The sequence below is a fragment of the Colius striatus genome, chromosome 5 (genome assembly GCF_028858725.1).
Source record: "Colius striatus isolate bColStr4 chromosome 5, bColStr4.1.hap1, whole genome shotgun sequence".
Lineage (NCBI taxonomy): Eukaryota > Metazoa > Chordata > Aves > Coliiformes > Coliidae > Colius > Colius striatus.
In genome coordinates, this window is record NC_084763.1 from 28,853,750 (window position 1) to 28,870,125 (window position 16,376).

Sequence of the window (16,376 nt, forward strand, 5' to 3'; positions counted from 1 at the left end):
TTATTTTTACATTATCTGTTAATAATGAAGTATAAAACTAATGAGCTATATCATAGTAGCAAGAAACCAATCTGTGAGTGGACTATCAATATACTTTGTGAGGCTTGAAGATACTTGGCTTAATCCTGTGTGTGCCAACAGTCTCTTAATACAAGGTTTGTTCTTAGGTCAGCAACATGCTGAATTGGTGAGGTATGTGCTGCACCAATAGCCTGAATGTGTGCTATGAACCTTTATGGAGAATTTCTAGTCATCCTACTACCTTTACAGAAATCTTGGACAAATGCTGTGAAGCCATTATTATTGTAGTTGTCCCTGTTCCCTGGTATCTGCAGTTTCTTCAGCAAAAAAAAACCAAAAAACAAACCCCAAACCAACCAACCAAAAAAAAAAAAAAAAAAAAAATCAGCATCCCACTTCCTTCTCTGTATATTTCCAAGTACATGGAAAGCATCATACAGAGAAGGAGCCTTCTTGTTTCTTGGTTTCCCTTTCCAAGTATTATTATTGCAGTCTTCTTGATCTGTGCACTACTGTACAAGTTTAGTAATTTCTGGATCTGCTGTTAATGCCATGGCATTTCTGTACTAACCTCAGACTGCTCACAAATGGAGTCAATTTGGTCACCAGCAGTGTTTCCCATGGCTCACTTTTAGGCCTGTTCTACTTAACATCTTTATCAATAATCTGGATGAGGGGATCAAGTGCAACCTCATTAAGTTTGCTGATGACATGAAGCTGAGTGGATGCATAGACCTGCTTGGGGGCAAGAGTGAACATGAGCCAGCAGTGTGCCCAGGTGGCCAAGAAGGCCAATTTTATCCTGGCTTGTATCAGAAATAGTGTGACCAGCAGTGCCAGGGAAGTGATTTTTCCGCCTGTACTCAGCAATGATGACGTCACATCTCAAGTACTATGTTGAGTTCTGGGCCACTCATTACAAGAAGGACATTGAGGTGCTGGAGCATGCTCAGAGACAGGCAATGCTACTGGTAAAGGATCTGGAGAGTAAGTCTTATGAGGAATGTCTGAGGGAACTGGGGTTGTTTCATCTAGAGGAAGCTGAGACATGATTGCACTCTACAACTACCTGAAAGGAAGTGGAGGTGAGTCTCGTCTCCCAAGTAATGGATTATAGGACAAGAGGAAGTAGTATCAAGTTGTGCCAGGGTAAGTTTAGATTTGAGATTAGGAAGAACTTTTCACCAAGAGAGTTATTAAGCATTGGAACAGGCTGCCCAGGGAGGTATTCAAAAGAGATATTCAAAACACACATAGATGAGGTGCTGAGGAATATGGTTTAGTTTAGTGGTGGACCTGGCAGTATGAAGTTCGTGATTGGGCTTGATGATCTGAAAGGTCTTTTCCAACCATAATGATATTGTTATTCTGTGATTCTGTGAAAGGTCTTTTCTAATAAAAAATGTTTTTATGATTATATGACTTCTAAACATTGCACTGAGAATGAAGATCCTTGTGTTTGTTACCCTAATTGTGACTTCCAGAAATAATGAACTTTTTTCCTCATTTCTGAGACATATATTTTCTGTCTTCTCTGTTTAGTTCAACACTTGAACCAGTCCTGTATAGAGAAGTGGGAAAAGAGCAATACTATTAGTGAAAACTGCACCATTGGCATACTTTTGAAATCTGGAGTAGTTTATTGAACTGTTTTGTTACTAATATTAGTGAATTTTAACTGTTATATCAGTTCATGATCTTCATCTTTACTAGAAAAGGACAATGACACTTCCCATACACAACCTTCTTAGATAAAGACTAAAATTTGCTCTGTAGTTATAGTATGAAATGATTTCTGGTTCCTTTGAAGAAATCATGTCCAGATCAGTAGATAAAGAATATTAAAAGATCCTTAATCAGGTTGAATTTGCAGTATCAGTTAAACCATCCTCAGCATCATATTGAGTGAACTCATTTATCACTTTTGCCAGTACCAAGTCCACTTTATGTTGTGAACAGCCAACCTAATAAAGTATGTGATCTTCCTAAGCCCTCTCCAGAGCTGGGAATACATTATCTACAACACAGGTGTTCAGAGAATTCAGTATCTTAAACACATTCATATGATGTTGTACCACAGATATAGTCAATTTGTTGCACAGTTGCAGACTGTCTCTGCAGAAAAATATGGAATGAACATGTCTGAGCATAATCTGGGAAATGTCAGAGAATCTTTGAATTATTTAGGTTGGAAAGGATCTGAGATGGTGTGGTTCGAGCCTCTTCCCCCCCCATAAAGCAGGGCTATTTTTGAACATTTGTCTACATTTCTAGACCGATGTATAAAGCTTTCTAATTCTATCCAGATGAAACCTGCAAGAGGAAAGACACTATGTCTCGGCAACTCAGATATATAAAGCCATTACAGAATAGAAAATGGTAGAGAATACCATTAGTGATCAGCAACAAAGCTAATCATGCAGAAGTGGGTGCCTGAATTTAGGTAATGATTTTGAAGTACTTTACAGCCCAATAAACCTTGATCTCTCCAGTGAGTATTTCCTGTGAAGAGCAGGCTTAGTCTATTAGTTGAGCTACCTTTGTTCTTGTGAAGAATGGTATTTACATTTTTTTAGTTTTATTCAGACAGGGAATAGTGGCTGTTTGGAAATAGAAAGACTGTGTGAAAGGAGGTAATCTTAATACTTGAAAGAAGTCTGTCCTCTTCCAGCAGTCTAAATGACAGTCTATAGTTAATCTCTAATTACTTGAACAGGTAAATGTAAAAATTGCTTATATTAAGGTGGCTAAAAGTTTGCTGGATATATGGTTATGAGAAATTCTGCTCTTATGCCTAGCTGTTGTATATATAACCACTGTCCACAGTAATTTTTCATTTGAAAATAGAAGTGAAACTATTGTTCTTATGTAATATTGTTTGTGAATGTACTTTTCTCAGTATAAAACAGAAAAAAAATTAATATTTAATTCTATCTTTTTATTTGAAAACCAGAATATTTTAATTAAAAAAATACTAGTTGGTTTTCACCATACAAGAAGAAATGAGAATTTCTGTGTCAATAATCTAGAAACTACACAGGTAAAAAAAACCACCACAAAACCCCAAAGCTAAACCCCCAACTTGTTAAAGTGCATGAGAGCTGAAAAGAAAATTCAAAATATCTGCACATAGGATTCAGGAAATATATTTTCCCAAGGGCATTATAAAAATACTTGTCAACTACAATACAGGTTGCCTGGTGGAATGCTCTTCTGCTGCTTCCTGCTGCCCCTACTACTGTCTGCTCAAAATTCTGGCACATAGCGTCTCAGCTTTCCATTGCTGACATCACCTGATTGCACCATTCGTTCAAGTGGGTCAAGCCTTGTAACTCCAAAATATGTAGCAGTAATCAAAAGAAACTGAACTTCAGCCTACATAGCAAGTTTCTGCTCAGTAGCCCCACACAGCTGGCTCTGTTCAGAGCAGGTCAGCGTTATAAGAATAGAGCCATCCAGAATTACTGTCATGCAAGGAAGGATGTGGCCCCTTGATTTTTTTCCCTGATGTTTGGGTTTTTCTCAAACTATGTCCTTTATAAACTTGCAGCGTTATTGTTTAGTGAATGCATTATTTCCGTTGAGTACTGTCAGTCCTGACATTGATAGGCAGTGAATCAATACTTTTGTAGAATAATGAAGCCAAACTACTTCTGCAGATCCGCAGTGTGCAGTGTGTGGTTTTTCATTCTGGATATAATAACTGCAATTTGAAATACGTCTCCACAAGTTTTTATTTCATCCTTTAAGACATTTACAATGAAGAATTTAATTAAGAAAGAAGAAACTGCATTAATACATTTTAGAAAGAAAAATTTACCCAAGATTTTTTTTTCAGTTTTGGGTTATAATAGTAATAACCATCTTTACTGAGGACATTTCCTGGGGCTTAATGGCCCATGGCTCTGCTTCTTCAGGTGATCATCATCTCCCAGCAGTCATTAATCCCTTATAAATGCCTTGCACCTCAGTCATTAAATGCACTTAAATGTACTTCTTCTGAAAATGGAATATTTCTATATTTAATGCGTCTTCCAGGAATAGGAGTTATCTTTCTGAGATGAGGAATGAAAGGAGTTTAGTAACATGTCAGAGAAGTACTAATTATGACAAGTGGATAAGATCTGTTTCTGGAGATAGCACGACGAATAATTTTTCCACAGTACGAGCCTGTTATATGTAAGTCATTGTTTTAGGTATGTCACGATTCACGCTGATCCAAATTACATAAGAACCAAATAAAAAGTACAGGTAGTTATTTGTAGCTTGTAGTTTTCTTCTACAGGGAATCTCAGCATAGAAATAAAGCCTCTCACAAAACATGGAGAGTGTTGTGCCTGCAGCACTGCTTACAAAGTCTTTCCATTCTGTAGCTGTAAAATAGAGCTATGCAGTTTTACAGGGTGTTTGTGATAATCCAAGGGGAAAAAAAAAAAAAAGTTAAATCTTTCGTTCCTAAAGGTCTGACATGCTTAGAAATATGTCTTTTGGTGACAATTTTACGAGTTTTTCTTACAAATGGGACTACAAATACAGCACTAACTGTGTCATCAGAGGTTTTAAACACAATAAGCAGCCTACCCTTCCTCAAGTAGAATTAAAACTTTCAGTGGAAACAGTTGAAGGGATTTTTTTCTTGATAGAGGTTGAATGGGGATTGAATTTTTAGAATTTGATTAGAATTGTATTTACTTATGTATTGTGTCATTACCATCACATGTTTCTAAGTATGTAATCCATAGGTTATGTGAAACCTGTATGTGTCCCAAAAAGGTGGTGAGAAGGATCAGACTGGATTCCAACACGTTCCTCTCAATGAGTGTGAAATGAGTAGCTTCTAGATATTATGGTCATTTACGATTTATGTTGGACATTCAGATCCTATGCACTTTGGTGAGTGACTGTGTAGATGAGGACAGAAGTAGGTTTTTGGGCCATGCATTGTTAAAATGTTGAACGTTAAATGATGTTAATGTTAAAATTGGAGTCCTCCTAGTCAGTACCTTTTGATTCCAGATTAACCTGAAAAAAAAGAATTATTATATCCTCACCTCAAACTTTCTTTTCTTTTAAATGTTTTCTGTCTCCTCAAACAAAAAAATAAATCACCTGAACAAAATAGCTTTCAGCATAAATGGGATGTTTTGTCTAACTCACAGAAAAAACCCAATCACTTCATTAATCTGTAACAACTGACTTAATGAAGTAATTTTCTAAGTTAGAGAAATTTTTCCACATTAAAGGTAAAAGTTTCTTTCAGGAAATTTCACATACACACACATGCAGACTTTTTCTCCTGTTCTCTTTGTTCTTTTTTGAACCAACCTACTATCTGAATTAGACTTTACCCTGCATTTAGTCGTACTCATCACAAAGTGTTTTTCAGCAAATAAACGAATGAAAAAAAAATTGTTAGATCTCATTAAAATTCACTGACTAAAAAAAACCCCAAAGATGCACAGAGCCAAGGACAAGATAAAGTGTATTACATCTTTGTTTCTATCTAGTTTACATATCATCAGAAATAGCAGGTTGGAGGGCAAGTACTAATTTATTGTACTGCAGATAGAACATTGTTTGACATAGATCCTCTGGAAGGCTACTTTGGATATTTGTACCTAACCATAAGACTTACGTCAGCAATCTTCAGATCATTTGCCAAAAAGTTAACATCTTTGTGCCTATCTTCAGTCACAGTTGATGATACTATTGTCCTATCTTATTATATTTGATCTGGGTACTTTAAATTCCATTACCAAATATCACAGAAGAGTAGGGTTTGGAAGGGACCTCTAGAGATCATCTAGTCCATGCCTCTGCTAAAGCAGGTCCACATAGATCAGATCACATAGGAACATGTCCAGGTGGGTTTTGAAAAACTCCAGAGAAGGAGACTCCACATCCTCCCTGAGCAGCCTGTGTCAGGACTCCCTCACCCTCACAGGACAGAAGTTATTTCCTTATGTTCAAATGAAATTAACTGTGTTCCAGCTTGTGCCTCTTACTCCTTGTTCTGGCACTGGCACTAGAGAAAAAAGTCTCACCCCATCTCTTTGTTACCCTCTTGTGTTAACAATATTCAATCTAAGTAGCCCCAGGTCTTGCAGCCTTTCCTTGTAAGAGAGATGCTCCAGTCTCTTTATCATCTTTGTAGCCCTCCACTGGACTCTCTCCAGAAGTTCTCTACCACTTTTGAACTGTGAAGCCCAAAACTGGACACAGTACTCCAGATGTGGCCTTAACTGGGCAGAGGGGAAGAATAACCTCTCTTGACCTGCTGGCCACACTCCTCTTGAAGCACCCCAGGAAGGTCATACAGACTTTAACGGTTATCTTGTTTTGGGATCATTAAGAAGGAGCAAGTTCAGACAAGAATCCATGCAATAAAGAGTAATAGAAAAGAGAGCACACAGTCCTGAAGTGAATGATATAGTTCTTGTATCATTTTTGTACTTGAGAGCAATTTGTTTTCACCCATTCATTTTCTTTACAGGCAAGTAACATTTTTAAAATTTGTATATAATGTTTCTGATTTTAAATTCTCTGTTGTAGGCCTTGTTTTCCCTCTGTACTGCGTTTTGGGGAATACAAATTATGAAGCGGATCACTTCATCCAAAGATAAACGGCACTGAAAGACCGGTTCTAACATCACTCTAATTATGGAAACAGCACTTTGGAATGAATAACCTTCTTAGTTCCTTGGAATTAATTAACCATGAATATTGCTGAGTCACAATTATTTCACATAGGAGGGGTTTGTGACTGTGTATGAAGGTTCGAAAGATTCATTAAGACGTATATTAATTTTTATTTGATGTTTTAGAAAATATTTAATTTCCCCCAGTCGGAATAAAATCTTTGTTTACAGTATGTTTTTACATTCAAAGGATTTCAATGAGTTAGAAAGTGTGTAAACCTTTTGTTAGTAATCTCTGTGAAAAGAATTTTTCACAGGAGGAATAATTGAAATCATATTTGTTGTAACCTGGTATAAAGAGACTGACTGTCTTCCTATTGAAACTAAATGTAAACATATGTGAATGTCAGTTTTTCCATAATGATTGAATTACACTAGAATCTCACTGTCATGCCCAATTCAGTGTTCATAACATACAGCTACATGAGGATGAGTAGCTGAGGCAAGAAAGTGATTAAAAACTGTGTGATAAAATAACTCAAACTGGTATGAGTTGAAACATCTTCAAAAAAATTGGCTGATGGATGTGTTGTATAATGCAGACTTGCAGTTTAGACTGATTTAGTTAAGGAGTACACCTGCAGTTGCCAAATTTAGATACTGATCAAGCCAACACTTACACATGAGTATCCCATTGACTAATGTTACTCACGTGACAAAATATTTGCAAGATTGGGCCCTTAATTTCTGGTAATTTCCTGCTGGGATGATGCCTGCCAGGAGATGCATGTCTTGTCTTTCAGGAGCTGTTGGAAAGATGGTTTGAACTAAGATAGGAAAATTAAATACAAATGCTAAAAGGAATCTCTGAACAGCAGGACTGGCAAAAATACTGGAACTAGGTTGTTTTTTTTTCCTTAAACTCTTCCAACTTTATATTTGGATTCAAGGCTTTTAAAGTGCTTAAAATCAAGTAGCTAAAAAATGTAGACTGTCTTGTGTGCTTCAAACTAGTTCAGAATACCTGGATTTTAAAGTGGGTTTGTTTGAGTTAGCTTTTTCCTATTCCGTTTTCCTTTAGAATGTTAATGACGTACTAACAGACATTTAGACTGATAGCCTACTTTTAATTAACCCACATTTTCAGTCTCCAGTTGTAACAGAGGCCACTGTCTGCATAATGAGATGAGTTGTCAAAACTACAGTAATGTTACGTGAATAAAATTGATCCAATGTTTAGTAGTACTCCATTTCTGTATGAAATGCCTTGTGCCTGTCACTTGAGATTATGCTCAAAGATCTTGAAATATTTGACTGAGAAAGCAGGTGTTAGTTTGATTAGAGGTACTAATGCATGGGATCCAGTAAAGGTAATACCTTTGTTAAAACAAAGCTGTGTTTAAACAGAAGACTGTCTTGTGAATCTTCTTCAGTTTACATAACAAGATGAAGAAACTGACCCATGAAAATCAGATTTTAAATACTTTTTGAGAAATTTAATTCAAACTTTTATTCATAACAAGGTATGCTTCCAATGTTCTTTTACGAAATGGATAAATACAATTATATAGCTCTGAGTTTAAGAGCGGAAATATAATCTTGTGACTAACACACCAGTGCTTCACCCAGGAGCTTTTTCGAGCATTCTCTGGTACTACCACTTCTGGCCAAACCTTAACATCTCTGCCAGTTTCCCCATCTGTGAGATGGCAATACTGATGGTATCTCTCACCATAACCAAAATAATGAATTTGGGATCTTTTCCTTATGAAGCTATTATAGGATAACTAAGACAACAACAAAATCTGATTCCAGAAGTACAACACAATCTACAAACTATGTGACCCCATAGGTTAGTGTACCTGTATTTTCAAAATCTGTAATAGTTACATCAATCTCAGGAATATTTTTAGGTGAATTTGATATAATGATTAACATAAAAAAGAGTCATGTTGAAAATCTGACTCCTTATCAAAATAAATCCTTCAAAGAAACAGGAACGGGATAAAAAATTAACTTTTTTTTTGCATTTAGAAGTCTTGAAAGGACAATAATGAAGATCTGAATTAAATTAATGTTAAAGATTTCCTAATGAATGTAGTTTGCTTATATGAAGTAATGAAAGGAATGTAATTTCAAAGGTAATTTCAGATTAAGATATAAATGTTCTATGTAATTCACTAGTTTCTTGTTCTAGTCACTCTCAATTGCATACAAATAAATTTTAAAATACCGATAAACTGGTGACAAATAGAAAAGGCCCAGTAGTTTAACCAAGATCTTATCCAAAAGAAAACAGTTGTACTCATACGAGGTCAATTCTAATACATTTATTATTCAAAAACTTGACACAAAGTATTATCCTAGTATAGCCCTGCTACAGAGATCCTGAACTCTACAGAAACCTTTGTTTCAGTGTAGTATCTGCAGTTTGGCCAAAATGTAGGGGGGAAAGGAAGGTGGGGGGGGAGTGGGCAGGCTATGTCTGTGCATGCGTGGGTATGCTCTACCATTATGAACATCTCAAATACTTAGCAGAACTGCATCCCTTATCAAAAGTTGCTGATGAAAGCAACCTAGTCATTAAAACAGAGGCCAAATACATTTCCTGTTTCCCAAGGACTTGCAATTTCTACTTCCAAGGACTTGCCATTGTATGTAGGTTGCTTGTAAGCAAGGAGTGTGAGAACAACAGTGTTCTTCCCATTACAGACTGAGCAACAGTCTCAGAATTACCCTTCTGTCTAAATGCTTGAACAAACCAGACTCATCATGGAAGTCCCAGTCTTGTACTTTACTATAACATCCACTGGATATGTATAGGCAATCCTTTGGTACAGACTGGAAGCTAGGTTTTGCCTTTCATAGAGAAGTGAAAGCTTTAAGGACAAGCTCTTTGAAGCACCCTTGACTGCATCATTCTCTCATTAGCTATGTGGTAAGTAGCTATATCCCAATCAACTTACTTGTCATGATTTTTTAAAAATACACAATATTTCAATATTTTAGGCACTTGCCAGCAATACTGGATCTAGTTCACACTGTCTTTATAGCCACTGCATAGAGTGAAAGAGTCATCCCAAAGACCTCTGATTTTGTGTAATCAAGAGACTCTGGAGAATAGATGGCCAATGAATTTAATTATGTGTAGTTATTATATTACATATAGTTGAATTAATTAAATGCTAACTGCAAGCACTGTTTATTGCTAGGATATATTAGTGATATTTTGGTAAGCCATCCTTCTCCCCTCAACTTTTTAATTTTCCATTGCTTATTGCTTTTGAGTTTGATTTGTTGTGTGGTTTGAACAGTTGTATGGAATGGGATCAAGTGAAATCGGTGAACCTTGTGAGGAGATTAGTGAGCAAAATATTGATGCAGAACTAATAGATTTTGTGTAAGCATCTATTTTTTCTTTTAGACAACCACTGTTTCATGTATCTGGAAAAAAAAAAAATCTGCAGGCTAAAACCCTAGCCTCACATGTCCAAGTGTGAGACTTCATAAATAACATTTGTAATATTTGCAGTATTGCTTAAGACTTCCGTTTAGTTTTGTTTGCCATTAAACTCCCTAGTGGCACACCCTGAGAGAAAAATGTAGATAAACAGAACTTTTTTTTTTTTTCAGCAAGAGTTTTAAAAAATAGACTTCCCCTGTTCTTTCCATCTGATGTAATGTCCTAAACCTAAACCATTATCTAAAAGGAGGTTGATCAGAAATTTAAAGCTTCTATTCTACAGATAAATTTCTGTGAGCTTTATTTTATGTCATGCAATTAGACATTACTAAGTGGAATGGCATTGACGTAAAGTTTTTTTAGACTTTTCTTCATTGCTTTAACTTGTGGATAAAGATCTATGGCTCAGCAAAGGAGTTAATCAAGAAGAGCAGTGACTTTTAGTGAATACTCAAAACATTGCCACGACTAGCAATGTTATGCAAATCAAGTTGTTCATAGTGTAAGTTTCTCTTAAAACTCTGTCTCTTGAAATCTTTTGACTGTTTTGGGTGTTTTGCTTGATTTTATTCTTAACTATTTGCTTTCTTTAACAGAAGTTTCTGACTGCTGGAAACAAGAGCTTTATAAAGCTGAAAATCTGGAGGCAAACAAGAAGATTTTAATAGATACTATTTTAAAATATTTTCTCTTTTAAACCACTCTAGTGATAAAATGAGGCTTTACTCATATTTTTTAAACTGTTGGGAATGCTAGTGCTGAATGGGAAAATAACTATTCTTGATCTATTTCCATAAAACTCACTCTAGCATAGACGTATCTACTGTGTTAACCAGTTCATTTTGGAATTAAACTAAAGTGGATCTCAGAGCCAACTCTCTGAGGGCCCACTACCCTCAATAACTCTCCACATACACAGACCTCAGCCCACTACCCTCAATAACTCTGCACATACACAGACCTCAGCCACAATAAGTTGTGATACCTATTGGTTTGTTGGTCAAAGCAAAGAAGAGACGTACTGTGAGCTTCAGCATTTTCTGTTTCTGCAGAGTAAACAAATATAAAAATACTGAGTTCGGAACTCAGATATAAACCACAAGGTAAAGCAAAAGTAAGATATCTCACTGGAGAAACACTTCCATATTAATGTATCAGGGCCAATGGAAAACTTGGCTTGATCCTTTGTCATTTTTGCCCCACCTATGCAAAACAGTAGAAGAATGTGCAAATAGTAAAAATGAACTGCTGAGTGTCCTTGTGTTTATTATTTGGCAAAGTGATGCAAAACGAATCTTCTTCCACCTGCCCCTTGCTATGATTTTAATGCTTTCTCCTTTATTCTTTGTTGCTGTTTTCCTGTCTCTCTTTCACGTTTGTTTATCTTTGAAAAAAAATCCTCTCCTGTTTACATTTGTTATGTGTGAAAGTACATAATGACATATTTAATATCAACAAAAACTCTCTTTTAATAAATGACAGTCAAACATTCTTAACTAAGAATGAGTACCTTCTTTACTGTTCCTATCAGTCAATAGGCTCTTCTGGTATTCAAAACACACAATGCACTACTTACGTACTGTTAATGTTCATTTATTTATTGCATATATATCAGCCTAGTGTCTTCTAATAGTTTATTTTCTATTTCCATTCCACTAACTTAACACTCTCCTTTTCCCAGATTTTACTCCCTCTTCTGTTTCTTTGTTATGAATTCTTTCTAGTTACTTACTGTCCCTCCAGTGCCATTCTTTAGCTGTCACTGTTTCTCTGCCTCAGGGTGTACTACTACAGGTTTACACAGTTTTCTAACTGTGTCATGATAGAGGCAGGCAGGCCAGTAGTAATAATGTTTGATTAAGAAAAGAATGAATGAATAAAGGAAATCATGAAACATTTCAGCCACACAGCCAAGCACACGCAGTCCAGGAGTTTCCTACAGATTGTTGACGACAACTTCATGTTGCAGATGACAAGGAGGGTTGTGCTGCTGGACCTGGTACTGACAAATAGAGAGGGCCTGGTTGGGGATGTGAAGGTTGGAGGCAACCTCAGCTGCAGTGACCATGAGATGGTAGAGCTCAAGGTCCTGTGTGGAAGGGGCAGAACACAAAGCAGGACCGTGACCCTGGATTTCAGGCGAGCTGACTTTGGCCTCTTCAAAGATCTACTTGGACAGATCTCATGGGATAAGATTCTAGAAGGTAGAAGTACCCAAGAGAACTGGTCAATCTTCAAGCGAGCTGGTCAATCTTCAAGCACCACTTCCTCCAAGCCCAGGATCAGCGTGTCTCAATGCACAAGAAAGGAGGAAAAGGAGGTAGGAGGCCTCCATGGATGAGCAAGGATCTGCTGGGACAACTCAGGCAGAAAGAAGCCATCTATGAGAGGTGGAAGCGGGCTGACTTCTTAGGAAGAGTATAGGAACATTGCTAGGACATGCAGGGGTGCAACTAGGAAGGCTAGAGCCCTTCTAGAATTAAATTTAGCCAGGGAAGTTAAGGACAGTAATAAGACATTTTTCAAGTACATCAGCAGCAGAAGGATGGGGAGGGGTAATGTTGTTAAATGCTGAGGGTGCCCTGGTGTCTGAGGATACAGAGAAGGCCAAAGTACTGAATGCCTTCTTTGCTTCAGTCTTTATGGCCAAGGCTGACCCTCGGGAAGCCAAGTCTGGCAAGCATAACGGGATGGCCAGGACAGCAGAGGACTTGCCCTGGGTGAAAGAGGAAGAGGTTAGACTTGTTGGCCAAGCTAAAGGCTCATAAGTAAATGGATCCTGATGGAATGCATCCTAGAGTGCTGATGGAGCTGGCTGATGTGATTGCTAAGCTTCTCTCTATCATTTTTGAACAATCATGGAGGACAGGTGAGGTGCCTGAGGACTGGAGAAAGGCCAATGTCACTCCAGGCTTCAAAAAGGGCAAGAAGGATGAGCCAGGAAACTACAGTTTGGTCAGCCTCACCTCCATCCCTGGAAAAGTGATGGAACAACTCATTCTGAATGTTATCACTGAACATATGAAGGAAAAGATGTTTATCAAGGGTACTCAACATGGCTTCACCAAGGGGAAATACCTGTTTGACCAACCTGAGAGCCTTCTCTGAGTGCATAACCGGCTGGCTAGATGAGGGGAGAGCAGCAGACGTCATCTACCTTGACTTCAGCAAGGCTCTTGACACTGTCTCCCATAACATCCTCATCAGAAAGCTCAGGCAGTGTGGCTTGGATGAGTGGACAGTGAGGTGAATCGAGAGCTGACTGAATGACAGAGCGCAGAGGGTGGTGATCAATGGCACAGAATTGAGTTGGAGGCCTGTGGCCAGTGTAGTTCCACAGGGATCGGTTCTGGGGCCAATCTTGTTCAACATCTTCATCAACAACCTGGATAAGGGACAGAGTGTACCCTCAGCAAGAGCACCAATGATACCAAACTGGGAGGACTACCTGATTCCCCAGAAGGCTGTGCTGCCATTCAATGGGATCTCAACTGGCTTGAGAGTTGGACAGAGAGGATCCTCATGAGGTTCAACAAGGACAAGTGCAGAGTCTTGCATCTGGGAAGGAACAATCCCATGCACCAGTATAGGCTTGGGGTCGAACTGCTGAAGAACAGCTCTGCAGAGAGAGACCTGAGAGTCCTGATTGATAATAAACTAAATATGAGCCAGCAATGTGCCCTTGTGGCCAAGAAGGCCAATGCCATTCTGGGATGCATCAAGAAGTGTGGCCAGCAGGTCGAGGGAGGTTCTTCTCCCCATCTACTCTGCCCTGGTGAAGCCTCATCTGGAGTCCTGTGTGCAGTTCTGGGCTCCTCAGCTCAAGAGGGATAGAGAACTTCTGGGGAGAGTCCATCTCAGAGCCACCAAGATGATCAAGGGTATAGAACATCTTTCATACCAGGAAAGGCTGCGGGAACTGGGGCTGTTTAGTCTGGAGAAGAGGAGATTGAGGGGTGATCTTAGTAACATTTATAAATATCTAAAGGGTGAGTGTCAGGAGGTTGGGACATCCCTCTTTTCTATAGTAGATAGTAACAGGACAAGGGGTAATGGGATGAAGCTGGAACACAAAAAGTTCCACTTAAACATAAGAAAAAACTATTTCACTGTGAGGGTGAGGGAGCAGTGGCACAGGCTGCCCAGGGGGGTTGTGGAGACTCCTTCCTTGGAGGTCTTCAAGACCCGCCTGGACATGTTCCTATGTGAACCTGCTTCTGCAGGGGGGTTGGACTAGATGATCTCTAAAGGCCCCTTCGAACCCCTACCATTCTATGATTCTATGATTCTATGATTTTAAATACTATAGAATTTATGATGTTTCTGCTACTTACATTTTTTCCACAAACCTTGAATGTCAGTAATTATCAACACATAAATAACAATTATGGAAATGTTTGCTAGGAAAATAAAATCTACAATTTTTAGATTGATTAGTAGCCTATTAACTTACTCAGTGTGATCATATTTTCTGCTGGTATCTGTCTGCATTGAAGTCATGAGCCTGTTATTTGAATATAATGGCATTATTCCTTTGCTTCAAGTAGCAGCGTTTATTGTTTCACTTGTAACAGCCTTTTACCTTCTCTCATGACTCACAGCTGACTCATTACCTTTAATCGTTCTCAAAGCACTGATTTAATTTTTACTTATTTAATCACAGTGCAAAAAAAATGCTTTGAGAGAGATTAAGGTGCTTGCTACACACTGCAGCAGGGCAGGTATGTACCTACATGCTTATTTCTGGAAAATCTCAAGTAATCCCAGTTTTCTATCCATCACTACGAATCCACAGGGTTATCTAACAGAGGAAAGCCTGATGCCTGGGAATCAGTAAGTGAAATGAAAGATATGTTTTTGAGATTCTTACAGACAAGTTTGAGATGTGATCATCTTTAGTTTTATTTTATATATTACTTATTTTCCCTGAAATACAGCTTTAAGAGATGAATAATGTATTCATGTATTCATGACCAATAAGATACATACCTGGATTTTTTTTTTCTTTGCCAGCACTATGTCTGTTATTTATTGGAAAATCTATGAGTGCTTCATGCCTATTATTAATTATAGTTAGTTATTGCTTATAATTGGACTGTAATATGTGTGTAAATGGATTTATTCATGAAAAAACAATGAATAGCAGTTTGTCCTACAGAAGCAGAGTTATTTTTTAGTATATTTTTCACCAGGACTTCTCTTTGCTAGAAAGTCTTTTGATGTTGGAATTTAGTTAGCATAGTCCTGGGTGTTATGGGACCATAGAAACTTGTTGTTCACTTCTAATTGCTACTTCTTTGCACTGTTTTATGGAAGCCTGTAATATTTGCCCTGAGGAATCAACCATGTCGAAAGATGTTACATGGAAAATAACTCTGAGTGTGGCTGAGAGACATCTGAGCGTTGACAGAGGTGGGCATTGTACCACATCAAGCAGGCTAAGCAAGGAGAGATGATCAGCCTCCCTTCCTCAGCGTTTCTAGGCAGGGAAGCAGAGATGAACTTGGGCAGCATAAGTTGAGTGAGGGAGGAGCACAGATTATAGCAGAACCCCTGGGGCAGCGTGGGGTGCCCTGACAGGGAGATGCAGCAGGAGACTGGAAGTTACAGGGCTATCAGGAACAGAAGTGATTAACATAAAGTATCTCTCATTCAAAATAGGAAGTTAGTAAGAACAGATATGACAGAGAAGATGGCCCAGAAGCAGTTCCTGTGGCCTATTTGTGAGCATTGGAGGAGATGGTGGTTGTTATTCTGTCTGCATTTCTCCTGTTCTTTATCACACTATGCCTTGGGGAAATACAAAGTACATGAGTGTTCTAATACATGGCAGGGATTTTTCTACCAATACTTTAATCAATATAAACAATACATTACATTTGACATACATTAGTGTCGTGGTTTGGCCCAGCTAGCACAGCAGCACCACGACAGTCTCTCGCCCGGTGCCCCCATTCAGTCCCACCCTTGTTAGGATGGCAGAGGCCCCAGCAAAATGGGAGTAAAAAGATAAGCAAGGTTGTTGTGGATTGAGACAAGGGCAGGGAGGGCTCACTGCCAATTACGGTTCAGGGCAAAACATACTCCAGTACTTGACTTAGAGAGGGAAGTAGGAAAGTTTATTCTCCAAGAAACAGAATGGAATAAAAGCAGAAAGGGAGTAGGATGAGAAAATTGCAACCAGCACTTTAAGATCTCCCTCCCCCATCCCTCCTTTCTTCCTGGGCCCAGCTCACTGCTCCCAATATCTCTAC

The 16,376-nt window shown here is 38.3% G+C and overlaps 1 protein-coding gene across 1 annotated transcript in view; it reads left to right on the plus strand.

Moving 5' to 3' along the window:
• The window catches only part of AGMO (alkylglycerol monooxygenase), a 192,557-nt gene extending 185,903 nt beyond the window's left edge, over window positions 1-6,654 (plus strand). Inside the window, exon 13 of the mRNA XM_061997405.1 lies at window positions 6,574-6,654. Within this exon, the coding sequence (XP_061853389.1) occupies window positions 6,574-6,654 (81 nt within the window). The remainder of the gene's footprint in view (window positions 1-6,573) is intronic.
• The last annotated feature ends 9,722 nt before the right edge of the window (window positions 6,655-16,376 follow it).